At 32.3% G+C, this 27989-nt stretch overlaps 3 protein-coding genes across 3 annotated transcripts in view; 1 reads left to right on the top strand and 2 right to left on the bottom strand.

Moving 5' to 3' along the window:
* Positions 1–9959, top strand: part of LOC111001751 (phospholipid-transporting ATPase VD) — a 56289-nt gene extending 46330 nt beyond the window's left edge. Inside the window, exons 6-16 of the mRNA XM_022271752.2 lie at positions 408–614; positions 1086–1308; positions 2657–2901; positions 3359–3568; positions 4290–4380; positions 4756–4907; positions 5469–5592; positions 6193–6455; positions 6929–7116; positions 7473–7613; positions 8623–9959. Coding sequence (XP_022127444.1) covers positions 408–614; positions 1086–1308; positions 2657–2901; positions 3359–3568; positions 4290–4380; positions 4756–4907; positions 5469–5592; positions 6193–6455; positions 6929–7116; positions 7473–7613; positions 8623–8677 — 1899 coding nt within the window. The 3' untranslated portion in view covers positions 8678–9959. The remainder of the gene's footprint in view (positions 1–407; positions 615–1085; positions 1309–2656; positions 2902–3358; positions 3569–4289; positions 4381–4755; positions 4908–5468; positions 5593–6192; positions 6456–6928; positions 7117–7472; positions 7614–8622) is intronic.
* Positions 9960–10322: 363 nt separating this feature from the next.
* LOC111001752 (7-methylguanosine phosphate-specific 5'-nucleotidase) lies at positions 10323–18430 on the bottom strand. The gene is made up of 6 exons (XM_022271753.2): positions 18283–18430; positions 17958–18158; positions 16248–16407; positions 15622–15684; positions 12086–12215; positions 10323–11453 (listed from the first exon to the last, which is right to left on the bottom strand). Exons 2-6 carry the CDS (start codon positions 18154–18156, stop codon positions 11118–11120), a joined length of 888 nt encoding a protein of 295 aa, XP_022127445.1. The 5' UTR covers positions 18157–18158; positions 18283–18430; the 3' UTR covers positions 10323–11117.
* Positions 18431–19240: 810 nt separating this feature from the next.
* On the bottom strand, positions 19241–26062 carry LOC111001750 (protein SPT2 homolog). Its single transcript, XM_022271751.2, has 9 exons — positions 25820–26062; positions 25393–25566; positions 25026–25248; positions 24655–24765; positions 24227–24520; positions 22233–23081; positions 21380–21500; positions 20875–20963; positions 19241–20231 (listed from the first exon to the last, which is right to left on the bottom strand). The coding sequence occupies exons 1-9, from the start codon at positions 25877–25879 to the stop codon at positions 20149–20151; spliced, it is 2004 nt and encodes a 667-aa protein (XP_022127443.2). The 5' UTR covers positions 25880–26062; the 3' UTR covers positions 19241–20148.
* Between the last annotated feature and the right edge of the window lie 1927 nt (positions 26063–27989).

The raw sequence follows: 27989 nt of genomic DNA, 5'->3' as shown, positions 1-27989 counted from the left end.
TTGCGATTAATGAAGGACACTATACGTTTCCAGTGCTAAGTAATAGTAATGAGTGAAGAATTGCAAACACTTGTTGCTTACGAACTATTGTTATAAATTTAACCTTCAATTATTTTGCCGCATTATTTCGTAATGTTGAGTTCATATATCTTTTAATTATATATTTTTTATAATATACATTAAGTACATTTTTAATTAAAACTAATATTATCGCTCACACTCTATTGTTATTAGTAGGTACCCGTAAATATGTCGGCTCACATAATATTATAAATTCGTAGAAATTACTATATACATTACTTACGAAGTATCACTGTTTCTTTAGTATTCTAAAGTTGTGAAAACAGCATTTAGTCCAATCTACCTGTTTATATAGAGAGTTTTTACATATATTTTTCTTATTCCAGTTGGCCCGTTTCGAAGCAGAAAGCCCGGATGAACTGGCTCTAGCTGAAGCCGCACTTGCGTATGGATACGAGTTACGCGGGCGAGCGCCTGATGAAGTAGAGATAGGAATACGAGGAGAACTCACGAAGTTAAAAGTCTTGCGCGTACAACAATTCGACTCTAATAGGAAGTGTATGTCGATAGCACTACGCGCGCCCACTGGACAGGTACAATCAATTTATTAACTATACAAGTATATTGTTAACCTTCTTTTGAGTGATGAGCAGCGAAGAAGACAATGATTATATAAGTAAGATTACTAAGTTACATCTTATTTAGCCTCAATTAAATATAAAACGCTATCTATGAAAAAAGACCAATACTAAGCATTGTAACAAATATTTAATATAATTCAAATAATAATTTTGACATTTCAAAAGGTTTTTAATATAAGTACAGTCAAAACCGTTTATGACGATATCGTTAAGAACAACATACCGGTTATATTGGACAAAATCAAACGTCCCGGCTGATTTATATTGTATTACGTCATCGGCTGTTTTTACGACCGAATATGAGTAGTCCCTTCGTTGTTATAACAGATTTTAACTGTATAGTGTTAACAAAAAATTTATATATACTCAATTGTTTTATTTAAGCAAAGTTTTAGTTGTATATATTTTATTATTCTTTTAAAGGTCTTATTATACGTAAAAGGCGCGGATTGTACAGTATTAGGTGCCCTTGCGCCGATGAGATCGGGATCAGCGGAATCTGCCGCGTACGAACGAACGCGTTCGTTGCTCAGCGAATACTCGCGCGCTGGGCTACGTACACTTGTCATGGCGAAGCGAACTATGCAACCAGCGTTATGGGAAGAGTGGTTGGCTGGACATAATAGAGCTTCTGAAATTGGCGAAGGTATATATTTATTATTATTCACTGCCTACCTGCAAGATATCGCTGATTAACAATAGGTGTAAACTTGAAAATATGAAGTAAATTTGTAAGCATAATTGGGTTTTTGACTACTTTATATCATTTCAATTGGGGTTCAAAATAAATCGTACGTACGTCCTTTAAACAATGAATAGAACATTTATTCAAGATTTGAACATCCTCAAAAATAAAATTTATCTTTTTATATCGTAAATTAAATTCCATAACGTATAGTTAACAAATTAACTCGCGCGGCATTTATTTTCGTGTTTTGTGAGTTTCGATTAGATTTTCAAGGTTCAGTTTAACCATATAATTAAAATTAAAATAATAAATTATGGCTTAGCGTGTGTTAGTTTTACTTTGCCTTCGAAGTTATAGACTATTTTCAATATTTTGAACTGAGGCCAAATCCGCATAGTGCATACGCAATGCGCCGAAAGTTTAAGTGATGATAGATTTATAAGTTTTTGTATCGGATTTGCTATTTCTAGATTGCAATATATGCAGTATATATTTATTGCTGAGAGTAATTTATCAGTTTAGAATATAATATTTAAACAATTATAAAGTAGATAATATAAATAAATAAAAATAATAACAATATAAATTTATAATATTTCTGAAAAACTGGAAAACACATATTTATAAAACATATATTATGACAAAGAATGCTTTGTTAAATGTAAATTGCACGTTGACTTCCTTCCTTCGGTGTCCTTCAAGATAAGAGCGTACCAATAATTAAAAAGCTAGCAACGCACTCGCGAACCCTCTGTGTCCACGAGCGGCGGTATCATTTAATTATCAGGTATGCCTCCCGTGCCCTGTTCTATAAAAAAAAAACTGTTATACTAATATAACTGTTAGACGATATTAATTCTCTAGTCTAAGTCTAACAATACCATAACCGTAGGATTTGTGAAGGACTAAAGTTTTCGAGACTTTTTTTATTTTATTTTATTAAAGTATTCCTACAGCTACTGATTAAACAATATTGAAACAATTACATTGTACACAAAAGCCAAAAACGGAATACACATTCAAACATAAACATAAAGCACAGTTTTACTTATTTATATCAAAAATATAACAAAGTGTGAATTCATACTAAATTCTAAATTATAAGTTCTAAGATAAATTGATCATTATAATAAATATTTAATATAAAGAAAGAATAACAAAGCCATTAATAATAAAAGATCCCAAGATATTAAGCATTTTTTAGCCACATTAAATATATCTATTTGCTGGTAATTTGTGTTGTAATCTAAAGGTATACGATACATGAGTTACGAAATTGGCAATCAAATGTCTCTTACATTTTCAGGTAGAGAAAAGCGTCTCCGCGAATCATTAGCACGCCTTGAAAGTGCACTAACATTAGTAGGAGCGACAGGAGTCGAGGATAGACTCCAAGAGAATGTCCCTCGTACTGTAAGGGCTCTGTTAGACGCGGGGATCGTGGTCTGGGTTCTTACTGGGGATAAACCAGAGACAGCCATCAATATTGCCTATTCAGCGGCTCTGTTTTCGCAAAGCGATCGGCTTCTACACCTCATGTCGAGAGACAAGGTATGTATTCATGAGCATCGTAACTGTATACGTATTTTTATCTTATAAATATATTTATATAAAGCGTTAGATTTATAAATTAATTTTCGCGAATATGTAAGACTTTTTCAATATGAGTTTAGGTTCAAGAATATTTCTAAAACTGCCTTTTAATTGTGTCTAAAATTGTGGTTTTTTAAATTATTTATTTGATGAATATAATGGATTGACAGGTTTTGTTGTAGTTATTTGAATCAAATACAGTAGACAAACGAGAATAGTCAGCAAACACGTTTTCTTTAAAAACTCAGATTTTTGGTAGCGCTAACGACGACGTTCTAAATATAACACGAATAGCGTATTACATTTACTATGTAAAATATAAGTATAAATAATTTATTTGCTTTACAGTGGGCAGATCTGGCAGTGGATGCAGATCTCTTCTTACATTTATTACTTTCACTGTTGTTTTTTTCAGGAACACGCAGAGTCAACAATAAAGAGTTACCTCGAAGGGGGCGTGACGGAAGGCGGCACGGGTCGTGCGCTTGTAGTGGACGGACGGACGTTGACGTACATCCTTGACAGGCGATCGGGATTGGTCGCGCCTTTCTTGTCTCTGGCTAGACGCTGTTCCTCTGTGCTTTGCTGCCGTGCCACGCCTCTACAGAAGGCATATATCGTCAAGGTAAATGTTGAAAAAAAAAACTAATGGTTTCCCGAGAATAATAATAATTAGCTAGTATTTAGCTAAATAGAGCCATTTTTTACGTATTTTGATTGGTTTCTTTCGGATTTATTTATATATGGAAATTTTGTTCTTATTAATCTATTATAAAATCAATTTTTATATTACCAAGTAACAAATAAGTGTAAGAAATATGTGAACAAATACCTACGATCCTTTTATTCAGCCGTTGTAGTTATCTCAATTATCAAAGTCGAACGAGGAATTGAACATGCACAATTATTAAAAAAGGTATTGTTGAAGTGAAATTTCTTTAGGCGCATGAGGGAATTTATTTACGGATGAAACGTCACGAAGATGTGCAGCGTTTTTGTCGCAGCAAAGGAGATGAAGAAGAGAGTGAGAAAGGGAGATGGAAAAAAATACACGCTATTGCTTGAGTTATTAGTAGTAGTTACATATTAGATGGCAATTCTATCGCATAACGTCTTGTGCAGTAAACGGAGATTTTTTATTTATTTATATTATCATTAGCACGAATACAGTGTGTATATAGATATACAAATACATTGATCATATTCTGGTATATGTACATCTATTGGGGCTTTTACCTTTCAGGTAATTACTAATAGTAATAATCAATTTATAAAGAAATTTCACCTCTGACACGTATACTTTGTACGTACGCACTTTTTTTTAAGTCGTTTTAAAATATGAACAGGCAGTGAAGGAAGAGTTGGGAGTGACGACGTTGGCTATCGGTGATGGAGCTAATGATGTGTCCATGATACAGACGGCTGACGTTGGCGTTGGTAAGCAATTTAACTTGAACTTATTTATTTATACCATCTAACATTAATTCGTAATGTATTAAAGAAAAGCTTTGCTAACTTTAAAGTAAAGTTTAAACATTTAGTTCATAAAAGAGCCTGAGACTAGAGCTAGACAGACTACTTTTTATTATTTTGCGATATTTGTTTTAAGTATTGTTTGAAGATTTGCTTTTTTAAAAGAGTACTTACCGAGTTTTTTACGCCGGCTTTTTCTCTCGGCCTACACCCTCTGTCTTCTTTGCCGATGAGTAGGGATGCCCACGGATTTAAATTAAATAACGCGGAATAAATGATACCTGTATCTTATATTCCAAAATAAACATATTTTATTTTATATTAAATTCCAATTTTTAGGTTTATCAGGCCAAGAAGGTCGTCAGGCAGTAATGGCATCGGATTTTGCCTTATCCCGCTTCAAATTCATCGAGCGACTATTGCTCGTTCATGGCCATTGGTGCTATGACAGACTGGCAAGGATGATACTATACTTCTTCCTCAAGAATGCTGTGAGTACTCTCTGTAGGAATTGTTTTTTTTATAGTACACGGGGCTAAAGGGTAGGAGGCTCATCTGATTTTATGTTTTACTGCCCATGGACATTCAAAGACAGAGGGCTCGCAAGTATGTTGCAGGCCTTTTAAGAATTGATACTCTGGCACGACTGAAACTCAGCTGCCAGTATCAATCCGAACAACTCTAAACATTTCGTGGTAAATGCAGGAGATATTAATATAATATGATAATAATTTTAAATTGTATATGTAGTAGCACTTTTATAAACGTTAATTAGATAATATCACTCATAAAGAACAGTAGTATTCCCAGGCTATGCTTTGTGTGACAGTGAAAGTTTATATGAAGAGATGGAATAAATATTTTTGCCTTTTCTGAACTTAAACTGTTGAGATTTTAATTGATTTTGGGATTGAAATTCAAGTATGAATCTTTTAAACGAGTTAAATAAAAAACAAATTCCCCGCAAAATTTCAGCCGACAATTAAATGTGCCAATGGTACGTTAATATAGATTCCTGTGTTAATATTTTATGTATTTAAATGGTTTTCCAGACGTTCGTGTTTCTAGTATTCTGGTATCAGTTGTATTGCGGTTTCTCTTCTGCCGTAATGATCGACCAGCTCCATCTGATGGCATATAATCTTATGTTCACCGCAGTTCCTCCAATTATAATGGGTGAGTTTAAAATTTTCTGTTTTATAAATCATTCTTGATAAGACTAAGTTAAACATATTGAAAACTGAATTTGAAGCACAATTTACTAATACTATAAAAGTTAATGAATAATAAAAATTAATTAAACTTTTTTTATGAATCTATAACTGATTTTTTTATTAAATATGAAGTTTTCCAACGATTTTTTAAATTATCAATTTGATGTCACTTTAGCTTGGTGCTCGAGACCCTGGAATATTGTTTTTCCACAAACGTAAAGGTCACGTGACCATGCGAAAATTGCCACACACATTTTATTATCTCTCATGATTAATTAGTAAAGCATCTCTTTCCTTAACAGTGTTTATCTATTTTTATTTAATACTTCGATTCTCATACGAGCCAACGCGACTGTGCACCTATGAGAATCGAAGTATTTTTTAATAGAACAGGGAACAAACGGTTAGGAGACTGATCTTAAGTGGTACCCACTGCCAATGGACACAAAGGCTGATTCTTCTTACGTATAGAAAATAAAAATAATAAAAAAGATACAGAGAATAAATTCTCGAGAGTTGTATCTTTTTAGACAACTTGCCAACAGATATTATTTCCTTTCAGGCGCATACGATCGCGTTGCGCCCGCGTCGCTTTTAACCGAGCGTCCGGGACTTTATAGCGCGTCAAGGCGTGGTCTTGCATATCGAGCTCACTCATACTGGCTCGTACTAGCCGAGTCTCTCTATATCAGTATTGTGATATTCTTCGCCTGTCGAACTGCCTACAACGATACTGACGTCGACATATGGGCCTTTGGGGACTGCTGTATGACCTGCTGTCTGGTCATCATGCTTGTGTACGTCGCTATAGAGACGAGAAGTTGGGTAAGTATCTTTGAAGGAGGTGTTTAAAAATAAAATATAGACTTCATAAGGATATTCCTATACTCTGATTTTTAATTCCGTAGACTTCTGACAGCTGTCATTTTTAGACATGTCAGAAGTGATGTATATTAATTTGGTCTAGAAATATTACAGGATTAAAATTGGAAAATTATTGGGAATATTTCGTTTACATTTTACGTTAGTTATTTTATTGAATTGTGTCCGTAATATTATGATTATTTTTTTTTAAGTAAACAAATGTCTTGAAATTTCACGCAGCTATTTCATTTCAGACTTGTAAGTTGGGTGTGGATTGCACTTAGATTCACAAATTGAAAATATAACTGAACTGTTTTAATTAATAGCACGCAACGCAAAGACAGCTTATTGATTTAGAGCCACGAAACAAAATCTTGTATGACCTTTAAATTAATTTATATCGACGACATAAAAATGTTTTTTTATTTACTCAGACGGTGATTCAAGTGATAGCGCTATGCGGGTCTCTGGGCTCGTTCTATGCCTTGACGCTGGTGTATGGGGCGGTTTGCGTGTCCTGCTTCAATCTACCCTCCACGTACCACGTGATGCAGCACGCATTAGCTGACCCCATATATTGGCTCGTTGTCGTACTGACAACTGCTGCAGCACTCGCCCCCAGGTAAGTTAATCCGGCTCGAAGGTCCAAAATTTGTATTGTTTAATTGATTTATTTTTCTGATTAGTTTAATATAAAATAATAAATACAATAATTTAGCAAACTTGGAACGTCGCGGAAAATCTAGATTTTTATAGACGACGTTTTATAAAAAAAGTACTTGCATTTCTACATTAATAAAAACTTGTTTAATAGGCTAAATCCTATGTCCACTGGAAAATTAATTAATTCAAGATTCTTGGCATTTGCCTATAAATAATTTTTAATTGTTAGTTACTGCTGGCCGTAGCATAACGGCAACTGAATAAACGCTCTTTACTGGTGATAGTTGGTTATCGATACAAATTGCATCTGCCCAGATTGGCGTGTCACGCGGTGCGTAACTCGTCCCGCCCGGACGCAGTGGGTCGGGCAGTGCAAGCGAGACGGAGACACGCGAGGTCCCGCTTGCCTTACGCCGCCCACTATCACACCACCACTGCCTCCGCACACGTCTACAGGTAACTTTTAATATGCAGGCATTTTACACCGACATTTATTAAAATATATGTGTCTCTATTTTGCATTTAGGGCCTGTTTCACAATGTATGGATAAAGTGCCAAATAGCTATGCAACACATAAATTATTCTAAAGATAAAAGTTCCAAATAAGATACTTCGAATTTCATGACGTATAGCGCTATCTGACAGTCGTGAAACGCAAAAATACTATTTATCATACCAATAAGTAACAAATAGCTTATTTGGAACTTATCCGGACATTGTGAAACAGGCCCTTAGTATAATCAACGAACCTCTTAGAACCTCATGGATTTTTCTATCAATCTGCTCGTTGGTGTTTCGTAAAAATTACGTAACAATAACTTGAAGAGATGTTAAACTATTTTTTCTATATAAATTTAACTGATTCGCGTGTCTGCCTACGTTTTTTCCGTTCTTTATAAATTACATATGTAGTTTTGCAGTTCTTGCGCTTACATTTTTTTTTCTCTCCGTGGTTTTCTGAATTCCGTTGCCCTTTTATTTAATTGCTAGCAATGAAGTTTAAATAACTAAATTTTGACAGACCAAATGTCAATGTCTAACAACTGTCTAACTCAGAAGTTATAATTTGAGATTCACCATGTCATGTTTTTTTGTTGACCTTTCTTGGCCGTTAAGAGCGTCGCTGACCTGGTATTGCTAGTAAATAAAACTAAACCATTATTATAAGGGGAAAAATAATTACTCAAAAATTTATTGATATGTTTTAATAAAAGAATTAATACTAGTATATAGAAAATACAGATCTATGTTTAAAGAGATATGACAAAAGCGTAGCCATTGTAATTAAAAATGAAATCAATATAAATAATTACATTTTTGTTGGATTTTTAAGATGTTGATAGATGGACAAATTATTTATTGTATGCACCAAGTGATATGGTCGTACCAACTTCAGCCGCTTGTCCAAAAAAGTCTGTGGCACATAATTATTGTTTATCAAGTCTTTTAATTAATTTCTTACAGATCGACAGACGAGGACGGCCTCCAAAGGAGCTCTGACGTGGCGTCGATCACGTGACGGTGAGTGAAGAATGAACTCGGCTGTGATCTCTGCTCTAGACTTCGTGATAAAGGGACCAAGACGTCTGGAGTATTATCGAGCTTGACCCTTAGTTACCTTTACTTGGGTTTCTATAACCGGTTAAGTGATATTTTGTGCCCGCCGGTGCGACTTGCCTTAGACTGCACTGCTTGGAGTGAAATATGCACTTGACAGCGGCCATGGCGGGTTGCCGCAATTATTAATTTCATTTTAGACATTTTTCTTGGCCGCACTGAATTAGAATCGCGGACATTTTGTACCGGTTATGTAAGCGTCTCTTTCTTGTTTATACTGCTAGACAGAGACAGATTAATTATTCCGAGTGCATGGTGAATTTATAGTTACGCAAAGCGTGAGGTAAAAAAACCGTCAAAGATATTCTTGATAAATAATAGAAGTGATTGTCGTTAAATAGTTGCTCCAAATATACTCAAATGACAGCTTCAATTTTTACCCATTAAGCTTCAGAAGCTATATTTTTATTATCATACTATTAATTACGCTTTACGCATGTTTATTATGTGACTGACTTAAATCGGAATGTACCTAGTCAATTTGCGAAAATCTCAATTCGATGTTATACACGATTATGCCATAAAGACAAATTCATAAAAGCAACACAGAATTTTTTTTACTAAAGTCTATCTCCGTCTCTTTTTTTTACGCCGGAATGAAAAGAGACAAGAGTATTTACGGGGGGGTTTATATTTGATTGGTCTTAGATTCCTCATAAATTACACAAGTGCCTTCTAACAAGTGTTTCCTCCGAGTGCATATTTCACAAGCAAGTTCTACCCGCCTTTGCCCGGGTGATTCCTAAAGATTTGACTATTTTTAATAATGTTTCTAGTTATTGTAAATAAAAATTATATATTTCTACATTGACAATTATTGTTATATGTACAGTAGGATATTTTTATATTAAAAAAAATATTTGTGTAAATAACCGTATGTTCTAAGACTGTTGTTTATTTAAATCCTTTAATTTGAACGAAGTAGTTCCATGTATTTTCCAGTCAGACGAATGATTTACTCTCCACAATTAGCAAGATTTCATTGTAAATGTGTCTTTAAATCATTGTGTTAAGGTGCATTGTCTATTAAAATACGAATTAATCTTGCTTTTAGGAACGTAGATATCCGTACTTAATGCAAATCTTGCTTTAAAAGATCAGGTTATGAAAATAATTCGACTGTCATGGCAACACGAATATTTCTTGCCATAATTGACTATACCAAATTGCATTTTATTAAAAATTTCAAATGTTATCGCTTGCATATGCGTTCCAATAGTTTCGAAAATGCATGCATGATTAAAGGAACGTTGCATTTATGTTTGCACCTGTTATTTGCACAGGTGTTGTGAATTGAGAAATTTATGAGTGTTATAATTGGTTTAATTAGCAGTATTTTAAATTGTACCTAGTCTCGTCAACGAATATTAGCGTTTAACTGCGTTTTAGTTTAGTAATAATCTTCCATAGCTTAGTGGTTGCCGAAATCTTCCGATGTTAGTATTGAGAGAAAAATTTATTCCATTGTTTTCACAAGCACAGCGGAGCACAGTGATGACTAGAAAATACATATATCCAAGTGTTGTTTTTAAAAAATAAACAAAGTATTTAATTTTTTAAAGTTGTTTTATTTATCATCATATGTCAACTAATGTATATTAGAACCCAAATTCATAGACTTGAACGTTTCTATGAATTACTATAAACGTGGGTCCGTATTACCTTTGAGTGAATAGAAAAACAATCATTAATGTAATGTAATTTTTAATAAAATATACATATAATAATCTAAAATTTACTATAATTCAAGATACTTATATACAAAAAATCATGAACCTATAAAGTACAACAATTTAAAAACTAAAACAGCTGAATAAGATGAATGAAAACTGCAAAATCCAGCTCCAATCATTGACAATATGCTTTTTAATTTATTGTTTATTTTTTATATCTGTTTAAAAAATCTCAGAGGTAATACTTGAACTAATGAACCCTTTGGCTATATTTGGCTTTGAATACAAACACTCAACCTGTATTTGTACATTATATAGCTAGATTAAAAAGATATAGAATTGCTTATATACAATTAAAAATCGGCAGTATTTTTAAATTCTCAAAGGAGCATTATCATTAATTAAAGTTACTCAACAATTACTTGTTTCTTTTTTTATTATTATATATTTTTCGGTTTTTATCAGATTTTCAAGTCAACATAGTGTAAAATAAAATATAAATAACCATGAATATTCTTCATACCAAAACAAATGATAAATATCTTTAATGAAAACAAAATAACGTCCTATGGACTTAATACTATAAAAGTAAAAATATTTAGTAAATAGCACGCAACAATTTCCCGTCAGTAATGATATGCGTATATCTGTAAAAAAAATCTGAAAAAATCACAGCATTAGTTTCAATATGGCGTTAACCACGTTCACAGTGTGGTCATTAACGAGAACAATATCAAACTTATTTAAATAGTTCTGGAGATTTCCCTCCACATTCCTCCCGAGGAATCCCACTTTAATGATGACGTCACAGTGGTCCATCCCCTCTGCCATCCCGGCATCCCCGATGTTGTCTCCCATCAGAATGACGTTGTTTCTCTCCTTAACCATCTCATAATACTCAGTGTTCTTGATAGCGGCCTCATTTTTGTTGTATGTGTGAATTACTTCACCTTTTATTCCCAATATTGTGTCATTTTCGTCTATATCCAAGAAGTTTGATATAACCTGGAATTGAATTTTAGATTTAAATGTTGCATTATAGAAAATTTATTACGCACTAAAAATTGGTGTCTGGTCTGCGATGTCTGCCCTTTTTGGGCGTCCCGCAGGCTTGCTTGCCCCCCTATTATCTTAATATATATATTTCTTGTGTGCGTGCGTATGTGTCCTCCTATACGACTGGACCAATTTTGATGAAATTTTTGTGTGTGTTCGTGGAGATTCGAGAATGGTTTAGATTCACAATTTTGTCCGCTGGACAATGTTTTTTTTAATTAATTAGTAGTTGTTGATTTTGGAATGTTTTACATTGGATCCGACAGACGGCGCTACCATCGCAGTGTCAAATTTCAAATAATATTCGAATTTTAATTTTAGTCTGTCCCGACAGTTAGCGCTGCGATCAAATTAAAAAAAAGTTTTGTTATCATTGTGTTATTGTAGACCATGTGCTGGATCGTTAGATATTGTCATAACATTTGAATAATAATTTTCATCAAAATGGTCCAGAATGTTTTAGCTTATTAAAAAAAGTTTGAAATTTTCAAATTAAAGACGTATAGACAGGACAACGTCTGTCGGATCCGCTAGTATACTTAAAAAAAGACACATTGTAGAACAATGGTTGATTGGTATACCTTAACGTGAGGTAGCAGGAAGTTAGCAGCCTCCATCGCAGCAACCACACATTCTCCTAGTCCAGCTGAGAATACCAAGACCGGGATGAAGTGGGCTTCACTATACGATATCAGATCTTTAACACCAGTCCTAGAGATAAGAAATTATTTTTAAATACAAATATTAAGGTAAATATTCAAACCCTTTTTTATTATATTGCTTTCTTGTATTTTTGTTTTTACTAGATTATAAGAACCAAAACTAAAGCGGTAGAAATATCATATATATTATGTGGGAAGTGTTTATAGTGACTCGTGAATATTTTGTAAATCAGCATTTAATGAAATCAACCTGATAATGGAGACAAAGGATGGTCTACCCTAGCTATAGTAAAGTAAAATATTAAAGTAAGCAGTCAAAATCCGACTTTATTCAGATTTAGATGTATTTTATCGATACCTACTGCATAAATAAAAGATAATAAAATATTATTATTTAGATAATCTTAACGTACATAATTATAAAACAATCTATAAATTGATTAAAACGAATTTAAAAAGTTTGGTTTATGTGGCAGTTTACCTTTCTTCTGTATTGCGATACTTATTTAATTGAGCAAGATTTAAAAAAGAAAAAGCTGTAGATCTCGCAGCCAACTAGCTTAATTAGCCGTTTAAATAAAAGGCGCGGTTTTACTTACGACCTGAAAGTTATTCATTCAGTTTATTAAATATCATATGTTAAATCTTTGTTATTTCTGCCAAATAATAACTCTACCGTACGAATAGCCTAAGTATTGGCCATCCAGATTATTAAATGTAACTAATGCTACGGCTGAATATCTTTCAGGCCGTTAGTTAAGTGGCTAGGCTGTTACAAACGGCTAACTAAATTATTCGGCTGCGACATATAGATAACGAGTGTTACACCGATAGTTATAGGCGCAACAGGAATACAGCTATCAACTTGTAGCTACAAGTATTACTAAATACATTTTACAATTAAATGCCTCTATTGACATCACTATTGTTCAAGAACAGAATGCCATTCAAACCTTAATCAGTAAAGTACTCGGAGATACAGTATTCTAATTGATATGAATGATAAATAAAATGAATGAATATATGAATTGAATAATAAAAATAATACAATTATAAATAATTATATGGGGACGTGAGTGGCTTTTTTATTGACGGTGTCAAAACGGGGCACTGACTATACACGCTATGCAAGTTTTTATCAACCAATCAAATATAGATATAATTAAATATTATGATTACGAAATGGAGATATAGAAATTCTAAATATGTGCAGTAAAGCGTCATGAAACAAATCTGATAATGCTATCTCTTGCTTGAAATTAAACAATTGAAGATCTTGTATCTGCCATCAGTTGCGAATTGCACCTTTTAGCAGATTATACTATCTAAAGTTGAAGTTGGATTATCAAAGCAAGATAAAAGAGTAACAAATGGTCAATGCATTGCTAATTACAATAAATACACACTTATTAAAATAATTTCTTTTTCTCTACTTTGCGTACTTTAAGCCCTGTACTCGTACACTATTGGTAAAATGTAATAATTTAATTTAATGGTAACGATAAATTGTATGAAAAACTTGTTGCTCGAAGGGCAAAGGAAGAGCGAGAGGAGATAGGCATACTGGGAAATGAGCAGAGTCAAAATCAAAGTCTAGATAGATTTCAAATTTTATACAAATCGTATTCACGTATACGACTATGTACTTGAATAAAGTATAGAAAACTTCGTGGCTTTCGAAGATATTAAGGATGACACCAAAAGTGTAATGTATGTAAAAATGTAACGTATGTAAAAATGTTATGTATATAAAAATGTAATCTATGTAAAAATGTTATACATATATGTAAAAGTGGCTATAAAAATGCCTAGTCTCGGAACCCAGATCTTCTAGCGTAAAACGTGAGATCCATGTCATACCAAGTCGGTTGAATTATTCTGGCCCCTGGCCCCAGAGACCTTCTTTCTTAAGTTTTTACGTGTGTGCTGACCTAACAACATCTTACAGTGACCATAACAAAAAAGTGAATGTTTAAAATAAATTACTACTTTATTCTTAAACTACTGGTACGAATTGAATGTAATTTCAATATTGTGTATATACAATGACAGAATGGTCACAGGCTAGTTAAATCCGCAAAGGAATTTTTTGTTGAAAAGGGCCTGAACTATTTGAAGAAAAGATGGTACGTGACACTTTTTTGATTTGCCCCAAGATCTTTAGGAACGAGAACCCTGAGTCTGACTTCAGTACGTTAATAATGAAGTATGCTCACTCAAAACTTAGTTTCAACAAATTACACTTGAAAAGAACTGAACTGAAAAAGAACTGACATATAAAATGGAGATGGCGAATAGATTAACCACGCCATAGTCTCAATTAACAAATTTCAATGACAATATCAAAGTTCTTTAAGCATATTTCTTAATTCCTATGTCGTTCTACTGACTGTTTGCGGAAATTATTAATCTAATGGAAAACAGTATAACTGCTGTTGACGTAACCTTATCAGATAATCTATTACTCATAGGTCTTGGTTTTGAACTTGGTTATCAGGTCGTAAAGTGTTAATTAAATTCCTTGTTATGTACGATGTCAGCAATTGTTCCGTCAATTTACAAACTGGCAGGAATATAATACTGAAAACAGCAAGCTCTCAAAAAAATTAAAAAAATATGCTACCAAGACCATTTTTTGAAATGGAATCTCGGTTGGCCTTAAGGGCCTTTACAGCTCAGCACGGGCTGTTTTGGCGAGCTTAGCTTGGCCTGAAGGAATCTCGCTGGCCTGGCCACTGGCCTTAAGTGCATTTATAGCCCGGGCTGTTTGTGCGAGTATTCTTCCGCGACTAACGCAAAGGAGTCTCCTGTGAGACTGCGACGGTCTATCAAGACCACGATAAAATTATACACATATTTTCATGTCAATCTGAGTCATAGTTTATAATATCATTAATTCTATATTCCAAAAAGAATCTTATGTTTGCGAAAAAGAATAAAATCTTACAGCGTTATGAAGCTCTTATACACCAAAACCCAATCTCAATCCATTTTCGACCATCTGAGATACACATTTTAATGCAAATATTGATGAAAGTGTGGCAATAACCAGTCGACGGATTGTAATAGCCATCTGTAGATAGTTTACACCAGTTTTCAAATAATTAAAAAGCTCTTTGATATATATAACGCAGACATCTTTTAATACTATTTGTACGGTTTTATTTACTTTATTTGGTTTATATCGATTATCAAATATGAGTGTAAAGAACGAAGAGATTGCGTTATATAAAATGGATTGTCTTCGTAGGGTTTGGTTATTGGGATGCAGATAGGAGGTCGATCGACTGTCACGGTCTAATTTATTACAATTATTGGGTTCGGGCGATAGCGTATATGAAAATAATAGGGCCTAGAACGTGTCGTTTAATTCTTCCGTTGCGTAATGTAATATAATATTGTTTCTTTTGTAAATGTAAATATATATTAAGAGAGGAAATGAAATATCAACTTACCGAAAACATTGCACCATATTCCTGCTGATTTCTTTGAGCTCTTGCTTGGGAAACTTCATTCCTCTATAAAAATATTAAATAAATATTGGAATAAAACTCGTAATTATTCATAACTGTTCACATCAATACAATAGCACTGATAAAAGCTATTAATAGTCTTTGGCCATATTAAACACAATACAAATTTTAAACAGTCGTTGAGACGTAATGATAACGCATTATTTGAGCCGTATATCATTAATTAAATTTCATTAATATTAACATTCCTTAAACATTGTGACTCTAGCTGATATCAATTCGCGATACTACGCGATCCCTGAGTTGGGAGATCGGCGCTGTATTAAAAATCCATAAAAACTGCATGAACGTTGACACTATTGAAAGTTAGAGAGTACCGGCACTGCAAAAAATAACTGTTTATTGAAGTGTGCTTTATTTATTGATAAAAAGCTTACCAACGATTGGCACACTGTTACATCGCTAATAAAACCCCCAAAATACTATTTTTAATGTGACAAGCACTTATAGGGAAACATGACATACACAAAGAGATGTAATATTAAACAAAACAAAACAATATGGATATCCAGACCTAGCTTATTTATTGTGCTTTAAATAATACTTACATTAATAATTTATGTGCTGCAATGTACCAGTCGATCATATGTTTTGTTTTCTCTTCTACAGTCATAATATGGTCCACTTCAATTGGCTTATATATACCAGAGAGCCTATTATCTTCATCCTTATATATTTGAGGCACCGAAGGACAATCTTTAAACATACCTAAAAAATACATGTAATATTATTACTAAACATACTTATTTGACTGAGCAAGCAAGTAGTTTTAAGATTTATAAGAAGTCTGCATGCATTTATTCAGTTAAAAGGAAAATATTTATATCATTTATTCTATGCCTAAAATATCCATCATAAAGCATTGCTTGATGCAAATATCAAAGAAAAAATTTTTTTTTTACAACAGAAGTGGACACAGATGTTTGGCCACATTCCGACCTGATGTTAACTGAGATATGGCCTATTGATGGACATGCCTGTACAGAAGATGCCTGTTTAACTAGTGCTTAATATTATATATACAAACAACTTTGTGATAACATTAGTATTCTATAATAATTCATTGATGTATTGATTTTTTATTGTTATCGAAAGCTACTGAGTTAAAATTATATTAATTGATATTTAATTATGTGTGTTTTAAGTACACAATAAAGATATGAAAAATTAAGTAAGTAAATAATAATTTAATGACAATTTAATTAGCCTAATGTTGTAATGGATTTGTAAATATCATTTAAAAAAGAAGTCTAATGTCATGAGAAATTATCATTTTATCTTTATTCTTTGTTCTACCTGAATGCTGAAATTTCATGAGGAAAAATAGTGACACCAATGGGACAGGGGCATATTTATCATCTACATAAACCATAATCTATAAATATTCGTAATATTCTTATATTACAATGTTTGTCAAAAAAGTATTGTTTGTGACATGGCATCTCAATACATATCAAAAACTGTACATTCAAAGTAAAAATTAGGTATTTCTTAATCATGAAATGCAAATAGTATTTATTAATACCAAAGTTGCAGTTCTAATAAATAAGCTTCTTCTTTACACTCTTAAAATATTTTAATTCAACTGCATACAAAATAATGTGTCAGAATGATGTTTAACTCTGCAAGAATATACTCAATTCCATCCTTAGGAAACCCTTGTGCCAAACATGATAAAGAATATTTACATAAAAAACAAAGAAAATAGGACTTTCATTAAACACAAAGGCATGGGTTGAATATGTGTGAGGAATATAATAAGCAGTCCAGGCATTTACAAATAGGAACTACCTGGATATGAATTGCTGCTTATTATATTATAAGTATGGCAACTTTACAAGAAATTACTGGAATATCTGAATAAAATAGACATAGTCATATACATACATATTTAAAAATAATATCAACCTAACATATATAATCAGTAAATAAATTTATAACATTTAATTATTCTTTATGTTACTTTATAGCTGTGTAGAAAGAATATATATCATATTTAAATAATAGTATGTATCTCAGAAAGATGTGGTACATATTCCTCACTCATAGGACAGTGAAAATAAGCTTATATTTAAATGTTAAGATGAGATGCAATGGCTTACTTTCACTGATGACATAACATTGAAGTGAATTTATAATATTAAACATATAGTTAACATTTCTATAATTCAATTGTGTGAACCAAAATCTAATAACAAAGACAAGACAAATAATTTTGCCACTTTAATTTAATTGATTATGATAAAGAAATTACTTACCAAAACTAGTTAGAACGATTTTTCCACTGTCCATCTGGTGTCTAGTTAAAGTGTGGTCAAAATCGGTTACAATTTGCAACTTGCTATGTCCATCTTTCAAGATCCTGTTGATTTTCTCCAAAAGACCTTCCTTATCCTTGATATGAACATTTGGCTGGGTTAGCTCAGGTATGTCATTTAGAGTCGTTAAGAACTTCATAGCTGGAAATAAAACACCACATATCTTTTAAATATAAAGTAAATAAATACTTAAAACATAATCAGCGACGGACCTAACTTTTAAAATAAATATAAATTTTATTGATATTCGATTTAAAATTAATACCTTAGCAGTACTATTTAATATATAGCTGCCCCAGAATAAGTATTTAAGGCAAGCTCCACGTTTATTCTGAACAATTTTGCAAGTAGACGAAAATTTATAACATCGAAATTCAACACCCAATTTCGAATTAGAATGTCAATGTTTAATTTTAATTACAAAATATGATTTATGTGAGCTGTCAGTTGTCAAACCAATACTTAACATACATCAAGGTAGACAGAGTATACACTGTATATTGTCTGCTTCTTTTGTATGAGTTATGAGTACGGAGTACAGTACGGACTACGGTCCTTTTTAACTATTAAGTATCGTTGATACCTAGTAAATAACATATAGGGTAATATGATAATAGATTTAGAAACCAGTAAACAACTTACTTAATCTGCTCACTAAATCGATAACAATGATAAAGAAAATGGCACTAATAGCACTTTTATTTGCAACGCGTCATTTAATTTATTTTGTTCATAGGGGTTAATTGTTTCCACTACGTCAAAAATTAAGTTAATTAAAAAAAATCGCCTTGGGTCTCCTTTTAGTTAAATCAAATTCTTATATCTAATGTCGAACAATACCTTGCCGAGTTTCTTGCCCTTCTCAGAACAATGCCTCCTGGTAGTTTTGCGAACGGATGGCGTAGTTTTGCTCGTTCGCGAATTTTGTAGACGTTTTTGACATTCATAAGCATGCCCTAAGACGCATCTAAACTGAGTAAACGAACTTTGAATTTGAATAATGCTGTAACAGTGTTGTTGTAGCACTAGCTTCAGGAAATTACCTAAAAATCGACAAGATTAAATTTTAATTCTCAGACAATCTTCTTCAGGTTGGACATGTTCTTTTTTAGACCGAAAGTAGAAAATCGACCAAAAGATACCGTTTTCAATCTTGTAGTAAATTTTCTAGAAACAAACACTGGTGTAGGTACATACATGTTACGAAGTAAAACTAAGTAAGATAGTAATTGCCATCAACCTTTATTAATTCTTATACCTCCCATTTAGTAATTATCATAGAACACTCATTTTATTTTTCACAAAGAAGCAAATTATGATGTAACTTTCTGTAAATATTAAAAAGGATAAAATAAACTAACCAAGTAAATTGAATTACATAATAGATTTTCTATTAATCAAAACAACTAAGCAATTTGCTCAATATGTAATTCTTATACCAAAATAGTTTTACACTTAATTGTTTTAACAATTGGATATAAAAATTATTAAATCTTAGAATAAATCAGAGCATTTCAACACAGTTATTAAAAAAGTAGTAAACAGTGCAAAACTCCCAAGTAGTAGGTACGTGAAATCAACAAAGTTCCAAGCATTAATAATTATCAATAAATTATTATGAAAATTAAGTCAAATGTTTCCAAGTTTACTATGTTTTAGGTAAAGGATTAATTTGAAACTGGCAGAAATAATTTTGTGCTACAAATTAAATCACGAAAAATATGTTAAAACAATAAATTTGTTACGTTTAACAAAGCTAAAATATTTGCTATAAATTATACACATATTCTAAAATATACAATTTATACACAATAAGCATAACATATATTACACTATTTAACAACATACTCTCAAACTGTTATATTATATCACTTATACACCAAAGCATGATTTGACATTAATTGAAAGTATCAAAAGAAACACTGTATGTCAAATGTTCAATGGGTTTTAGAAAGTTCCATATGCCACCATTATTTAAAAAAAACATTTTTTTTAAAGATTTTTAAGATATTGGCGGTAATGAAGAGATTAAAGTTATACTTCATTCTAATGTAATTAAGGCATTGTACAAAGATGCCTTTTTGAGAGTATACCAAAGCATTGGTCCAAATTAAATTGTCAAAGGATTTCATTAATCGTCCGATATCCGTCTCTTGCCTTTTCTCTTCTTTTCCATTGCTTCCATCCTCATATCCTCCAAGTCTTCCATGATACCTGAATATGAAAACATAAAAATGTAAGTTCATTATTCATATGGGTCACACATTGTACACTTATGCGTGTCAATAAAAAAAAATTAATGCTTCTAAATTGCCAACTGACAACTGAAACTTTAGAAGTCGACTTTAATATTACTTTAGATACCCTGTAAGATTGCACTGAATAATTTCTTATGACAAACACGGGTGTACTATACTGTGTATAAAAATATATGAGTAATTAAAAAAAAATTCATGTTGTATTAGGAATATGCACAAGTTTGAAATATACTCTATATTTGGAACTTGTATTTAACACAGACTACTATGATTACATTTACAATCCAGATAAAATACAGAATACTTACAATAATATAGCGTTTTGTCCAAAACTAAATAATATATTGATTATAGTATTGTCTTTTATTAACATAACTTTTACACATTTAAAGAAAAACACTTTTTTTTATGTATGTTATGTATTATAATTATAAGTTTAAATACAACAATACAATTAATTATAAACTTATAATTATAAGTTTAAATACAACAATACATAACTATAATCCGTTAAAAAGTGTTTTTCTTTAAATATATTGATTATTATTATATTACAAAATAGTTAATCTATATATTCTTGTATATAAAAATATACTAACCAATCTTTTTAGTTATATATTCTTCACGCTGTTGTCGAGCAAAACTAGACTCCATGGATGGGTCATCAGCATCATCCATGTCTCGATATCTTTAGTAATACAAAATAAACATTTTGATCACATTACATTAAAAAAAAACTCAATATAACTAATATAGGTACATTTTTCTCTATTTGTAGTTTGTCTAAATAGATAAATTTGTTCCTATATATTATTTGTTAGAAATATTAGGATAGTCCTTGGACCTTGACAGTTAAGAAATTTAATTAACATTCATGTAATATTTTCTCACAATTATTGTGGTTGTGTAGTTATCATATTCATGGAAATATTTTCAAGATAAAGCAAGCAAGGTTTTTTTAGCATAGTAAGTAGATTATATCTATATTGACATGACTATTAGACACATTCTACTTAAGTTAAATTACCCTTTTTGAGAAAAACATACCTTCCCATTGGAAAGTGTCTGCTGAAATGGTAGTATTATTTCTGGAAAGTAAATTACCTGGTTTTATCATATCCAAAGATTTCCTTGATGGCGGAGGAGTAGTCTAGCTCAACATCACCGTCGTCAATGAAGTCATCCATCTCAGAATCATATTCCGAGTCAGATTCTACTGTACGACCTGCAAATGCAAATCACATATTACCTTTACAGAATGAGCTACCAATGTTTACTTGTGAACTGTGGCTAATTTTTTGGAGCTTATGTACTTAGGCGCAAAAAAGTTATTCAAATTCATGGTTTTATCACCCAATCCCTAAATTAATTTTAACCCCTAAAAAATTAAAATTAATTTAAATAAAAATTTAAATCAATTGATTATGAAGTATATTCATTCCTGTTATAATCATTGAACTAGTCATTGGCACATAACACAGGTACATAATAATCTGAATTGGAAAAAGGATTTGATGACTGATGTAAAAAAGATGTAAGAAAGGATTTAGGATTCTATGTATTTGAATTCTTGTGGTAATGAAAATTTAAAATGGTAAAGGTAACATTTCTTTTATAAACATTCAATAAGTAGACATGCAGTGCGTTAGCAATATACCGCGCAACAGCGCGCGCGCGGGCTATAAGTACATTAGAACAAAACAAAGGAGCGCGAAAAACCCCATCTGTACAAACTGTCTGTACTGTGTTGTGGCGCTAAAATCCAGCCGAATACTTTTGCTTAATATTCGGCTTTTCGGTCAGGGGCCCCGCCGAATATTCGGTATTCGGTATACTGCCACATATACTATTCAAGCATGCCCTATCAAGGACTGCACTTTTTTATTTAAACAATTAAATAAAATATATAATGGATTTTATTTAACACTATCTAAATTAGTAATAACAAATTACTTACGTTTTTGCTTCATCTTTTCATTAGATTGCTGTTTCCTCCTAATATCACTGGGAGGAAGTTTCTTCCCACCATTCCTACCTATAGAATTGACATGTTGGTCGAAATCAAAACCAGTGACAGATTTACTTGAACCACCCTGTTTCATTCCCTGTATAGATTTCTTATCATCTCCTTTTTTGAGACCTCTGCCTGCTTCCGGTAAGCGTTTACCATTTTCTAGTTTTATTTGACCATTTCTAGGACTACCATCTAATTGTTTTTTTGCTAAGGCCATTTTATCTTTAATATTTCTATCTAAGCTCTCTTTACTAAGTTTTGGCACTGGCTTGCTCAGCGAGCTATGACCATTGGAAAGTCTATCTTGTTTTTGTTGTATGAGCTTTCTGTCATTTTTATCTATCCTGTAAGTGTTTTGGCTCTTTAAATCTATATTCTTTTTAGCTTCTTGTTTTATTGGGTGCTCCTTATTTAACTTGGGTCTATCTTTACTTCTATCTGCAGATAAACTTGTTTCTAATTTTGCCTTAGTTTTGTCTAATCTCTCTCTATCTTTATTAAGACGCTCCATTTCTCTTTCAATTCTGTCGCGTTCTGCTTTTAATTTATCCAATCTTTCTTTATCTATTCTATCTTTTTCACGATCAACTTTATCCTTTTGTATTCTAGATTTTTCATTTTCTTTCTGTACTCTTTCAGCTTTCTCTCTTTCACAGTCTTTCTTTTCTCTCTCGTGGCTTCTTGGAGGATCATTTTTAGGAACAGCTCTTTCACCAACTTTCGGAATTCTACCAAATCCTGTACTAGTTGGTTCTGGTTTTCGTTCTTTATCTGCTTTATCTGCTTTTGGAGCTGGAAAGTTTTTTAAAACTTGTATTAAATTTCACACATTTAAAAAAGAAAACTGCTAAATTGAAACACCTTTAACCAGAAACCACATACAACCACAACAAAGCAAGAATCAAACTAGAGAAACTAGGAAGCACCTTCCAAATCAGCAAAGGTGTTAGACAGGGTGATCCTATCTCCCCGAAATTATTCCTAGTCGCTTTGGAAGGCATTTTCCGAAATATAAGCTGGGATCAAGTCGGTATAAATATCAATGGAAGATTACTTAGCCACCTTCGCTTTGCGGATGATCTGATTCTTTTTGAAAAAAAACCTTGCAAAAAAATTGCAGGTCATGATTGAAATGCTTACAAATGAAAGTATCAAAGCTGGACTAACCATGAATACAGAAAAAACTAAGGTGATGACAAACTCTATCAAGACAGAAATCAAAGTGAATGGAAAGATATTAGAGTATGTAGAAGAATATGTTTACTTAGGGCAAATAATCTCTCACGAAGACCAAATGTCTAAAGAAATACACAAAAGAATTGCTAAAGGCTGGAGAAAATACTGGGCAATGAAAGAAATAATGAAGAGCAAGGATATGAATATAGGTCTAAAGAAAAAAGTATTTAATACCTGTATACTGCCCTGTGTTACATACGGATGTGAGACTTGGTCCCTTACACAGTTACACAGGAAAAAACTGACAACATTCCAACACGCAGTTGAAAGAAGCATGCTCGGCATCAAGAGGAAAGATAAAATTCGAAACACTGACATACGGCGTAAGACAAAACTAACCGACATACTGATCAGAATAGACCAACAAAAATGGAGGTGGACAGGACATTTGATGCGTTCTTCAAAGAACAAATGGAGCAACATTGTCACACACTGGTATCCACGTAACGGCAAAAGAAGTAGAGGACGTCAATATAGACGATGGAAAGACAAACTAAAACTGACAGCAGGTCCAAACTGGAGGAGAGTCGCCCTGGACAGAACACAGTGGAAAGAATTGGAGGAGGCCTTTGCCGAAAGGCACACTGTTATTAGGGACATTCTATAATTTTAATGTACATATATATAGTAACTTTATCAGTAATAAAGGCTATTTTATTTTATTTTATTTATTTCATTAACCAGAAACCATAAAATAATACCTTTGTGCCCGGCCTTTGCTGCTTCAATACGTTCTTGACGTCGTTGTCTTCGTGCCATTTCTTCCTCATATTCCCTCTTTTGTTTCTTTGTCATCAGTCTGTCAGGCTCAGGTTCCACAGCCGCCTTTTTCGGTGCATTGATATCAATAGGTTCACTTTTCTTTTGTTCCGCAAGCTTCAACAATTGATTGAAGTCCATTGGTGGAGGGGCTGGTCTACGAATTTTAGGTTTATCTGATTTCTTGTCTTTCTCTTTTTCTCTTTCAGGTTCATATTTTTGGGGAGGACTGGACTCTGAAACATTTTTTAATTATATACAGTAACTATTATATACAGTAAGGGGCATAATGTTTAGTCAGGAATGCCAGAAGACAGAATTTTGTCACCTTGCATATCATAAAATGAATGACTTTTGTTTCATTTCTTACCACCATTTTCAGTACGACGCCTTCTTTTATGTGGCACTGGGTCATCTTCATGGCGGAGAGCATGTTTAACTCTTTCTCTTGTACCATGCAAATCCTTGGGAGTTGAACCGCCTAAAATACAATATTTTATTATGTAGTGTAATACAGGATATTACACATAATAAATATGTTATGAGTAGAACAAAATAAATATAAACTGGTCCTAAAGTTTAGAAATATAAATTTGTATGTACCAAATACTTAAATAATATAATATTTGATAATTTTGTTACATAGCTTTAGTTAGTCTTTCCTAACCTACAGAACTAAAATATTATTTATACTTTTGTTTTATAATATTTTACAAATTTACAAAATTGTTTACAACTTACTTGAAGTAGGGAATTTAGGTTCATCTGGCAATTTACTATACTTTTGCATCATTTTCTCATATATTGCAGCAGCTGACTGGGATTCATACCCATAATCATCTTGATCTGGCTGATCTGGGCCTTCCCGAGTAACAGCTGTGTTATCTCTATCAACAGCATCAGCAATGACAGACTTATTAGCAGATTTAATGACCTTCAGTGTTTTTTGAATTTTGCGAAGGGCCTGAAAGTTTACAATTTTGTCTTATTTAAAATTTTGTATGAAATCTTGAAATCAACAAGCAGATTTGGTGTTAAGTTTTTACAACAAACAAAACAAAACAAATGTTTTATGTTCTGTACTTCAAGTTTGTTTCATTTAATTAACCTTAGGATCACGCATAGCAAGTAATTCGTCTCTCTTTCGCTGAGCATCCAGTTTTTTCTGTCGTTCCTCCTCATCTTTCTTAGCAAGAAACTTTTGAATATTGGCAGATAATCTATCTTTTTCCCTTTGTTCTTTTTTTGGCGGATCAAACTTGGCCTTGTAATAATAGTTACTCTAAAAAGTAGAAAATATATGTTAAAACTATTGAGAAATATAAAGGTTATTTTAAGTGATTACAGAGAACATACTACACTTAGCGATAAATAAGGATATAATAAGACTAATTAAAACATTATCAAGTCGAAAGTAACAATACTTACTAAGTGTTAAAATTGTAAACATATTTGATAAAATTTTCATGGGGAAGAAAATAAAATTAAGCAAATTAGGGTAATTTTAGGTCGCAAATTATGATCTAAATACATACAACAGATGACTTCTCTTGTTGATTTCGCTGAGCAGCTAATAGTGTTTCACGAAACTCCATGTTTATTATTTTAAAATGGGTTTATAAAATCCAAAACTCAAAATAAGGGCATGATTAAGTTTTGTACGATGAATATTTACGATGTAGAGCGAAATTACGTGTCAACTACGACAAACAACCCAACCATATTCTGGAAACGTACTGAGCAAGCACAGATACAGCTTTCAATAAGTTCATTACTGTGGCCATTCATGACTCCTAAATGTAAAAATGACATAAACAACATAGACTATATTATACACCATTTCCAAGAGTCCTTTTCATGAAAGAAGTCCCCTAGACGCAGCGCTGTGTTGCCATTTATGATTAAAACATTAACCAATTTTATATTTCTGTAATTTCCTGCATAAGTTGATGAAACAAAATAAGCTCCTAAATTGTATTAAGAAATAAATAAATTTTAGATAGGCTGTAATTTCATTACTCAAGCCTACTATAAAAATAGTTCAGATTAGTGAAACATGTATATTTCGGATAAGTTAAAAGTATATTTGGAATTTTTGAGGGTATTCTTAAAGGGATCTTTAGTTACTTATTTGGACTTATTACATGGGTCATCACATTTTGATAAAAAATCCCATTTACCTATGTTTCCTATATTACTTTTATGTATATTTTTATTAATATTATATAAGCGGTGTTCTACCTACTTACAGGGAAAAGATGAGAAAATAGGGTAAAGAAAAGTATCAACTTTTTCTTCAGAGTTTTCTTGAATAATTGTGATCAGCGGCCATAGGAATATCACTATCTTCAGATATGGAATCCAGTGGATGGAAACAGAATCAGATTCTGTTTGTTGAGTATCACTAGCCGTAGATATAATAATTCAGTCCATCTCTTCATCCATAAGGCCGTCATTTTTTAAATATTCCTCTAAATGTTCTACATGCGTACCCTGAGCTGTTCAAGCTTCCGCCGTAATAGACTCAAAAGCCTCTTCAGTTAATTTTTGCAGAGTTCATGTCATCGTGGTAATCTGAGGACTTTGATTGGGATTTGATTATTAATAATGCACCATTTATGAATCCATCTTTTGTTCCCGAATGAGCGATTAACCAGCGACTCCCTGATTTCTGAGACGAACATTCCTGGCTCCTCTTCACTCTGCCAACAACTTTTTACTCAACTAACAAATTTTGTCGATGTGACCAATGCTCTCTCTTCAATTGTCCGTTGGTTTAGTACAAATCATCCAAAACAACGGAATGCAAGGGTTACGGATTCTAGACCAATTATAAATGCTGAAAAATGAAATCTGGATAGTACAACTGTATTTCATGGAATCACCATGGATTCAAAACTCATATTAATGGATGGCCGAAAAGACTTAGTTTTACACTACGATACAGCTAGACTTGTTTATTTGAGTTACTTTCACAACTTAATGACTTATGTCTTATTATTTTGGGGTCATATTGATATCAAAACTATTCTCGTCCTGCAGAAGAAAGCTATTCGTGCAAGTTATACTTTAAAATGTATAGGTATATAATATGTATATACAAATTAATTTAAATTAATATTTAATTTTTTTTAAACTTACCTTTATACTACCTTCGCAATATATTTATGAAAATATTATGTATATATACAAACATAGTAATAGTTTTACTAGAACAGAATATACGCTGGCTGCAATTTTCGCGTACTAAGTATCTAAAGTTAGTAATTCGTTTTTGGGAAAAAAGGGATGCTTTTCTTTAAATGTAATAAAGAAAATCTGCGTATAAAAGCTTACTATAAAGTTAACGATTATCTAGTTGATATAAGGGTCTGGAACGAAAGCTAGACAGGCTACTTCTAATTTATTTGAGATATTTAACCAATACTTAACAGAATTAAACACAATAATTTGTAAAGGTTCTAAAGTCACTGATAAATAATTCGTTATTAACGACCAACATAACCATTATTAACGCACAGCTTTAGAGGTTTATAGAGGGCCACCAGCTAATAAGAGAAAACGATAAAAGATAAAGATAAAGATAAGCAGAGGCAATTAAATTCAATGAGGATAGCACAAGCTTAAGCTAAGTTATTAAGCGTAGGCGCAAATCCGCCATACTAGGAGGTCCCCAGTACCAGCTCCTTCCTCTTGACCGTATTC

The sequence above is a fragment of the Pieris rapae genome, chromosome 17 (assembly GCF_905147795.1).
Source record: "Pieris rapae chromosome 17, ilPieRapa1.1, whole genome shotgun sequence".
Lineage (NCBI taxonomy): Eukaryota > Metazoa > Arthropoda > Insecta > Lepidoptera > Pieridae > Pieris > Pieris rapae.
This window is presented reverse-complemented; position numbering and strand designations above follow the sequence as displayed.

Coding starts and splice junctions, on each gene's coding strand:
- LOC111001752 (XM_022271753.2), bottom strand. CDS start 18,156: ATGAAGTTCTTAACGACTCTAAATGACATACCTGAGCTAACCCAGCCA. Junction 16,408..17,957: donor AATCGTTCTAACTAGTTTTG/GTAAGTAATTTC, acceptor TGTATTTTTTAG/GTATGTTTAAAGATTGTCCT. Junction 15,685..16,247: donor GCAGCACATAAATTATTAAT/GTAAGTATTATT, acceptor ATATTTTTATAG/AGGAATGAAGTTTCCCAAGC.
- LOC111001750 (XM_022271751.2), bottom strand. CDS start 25,879: ATGGAGTTTCGTGAAACACTATTAGCTGCTCAGCGAAATCAACAAGAG. Junction 25,249..25,392: donor TTGCTATGCGTGATCCTAAG/GTTAATTAAATG, acceptor GTAAACTTTCAG/GCCCTTCGCAAAATTCAAAA. Junction 23,082..24,226: donor AGCAAAGGCCGGGCACAAAG/GTATTATTTTAT, acceptor AAAACTTTCCAG/CTCCAAAAGCAGATAAAGCA.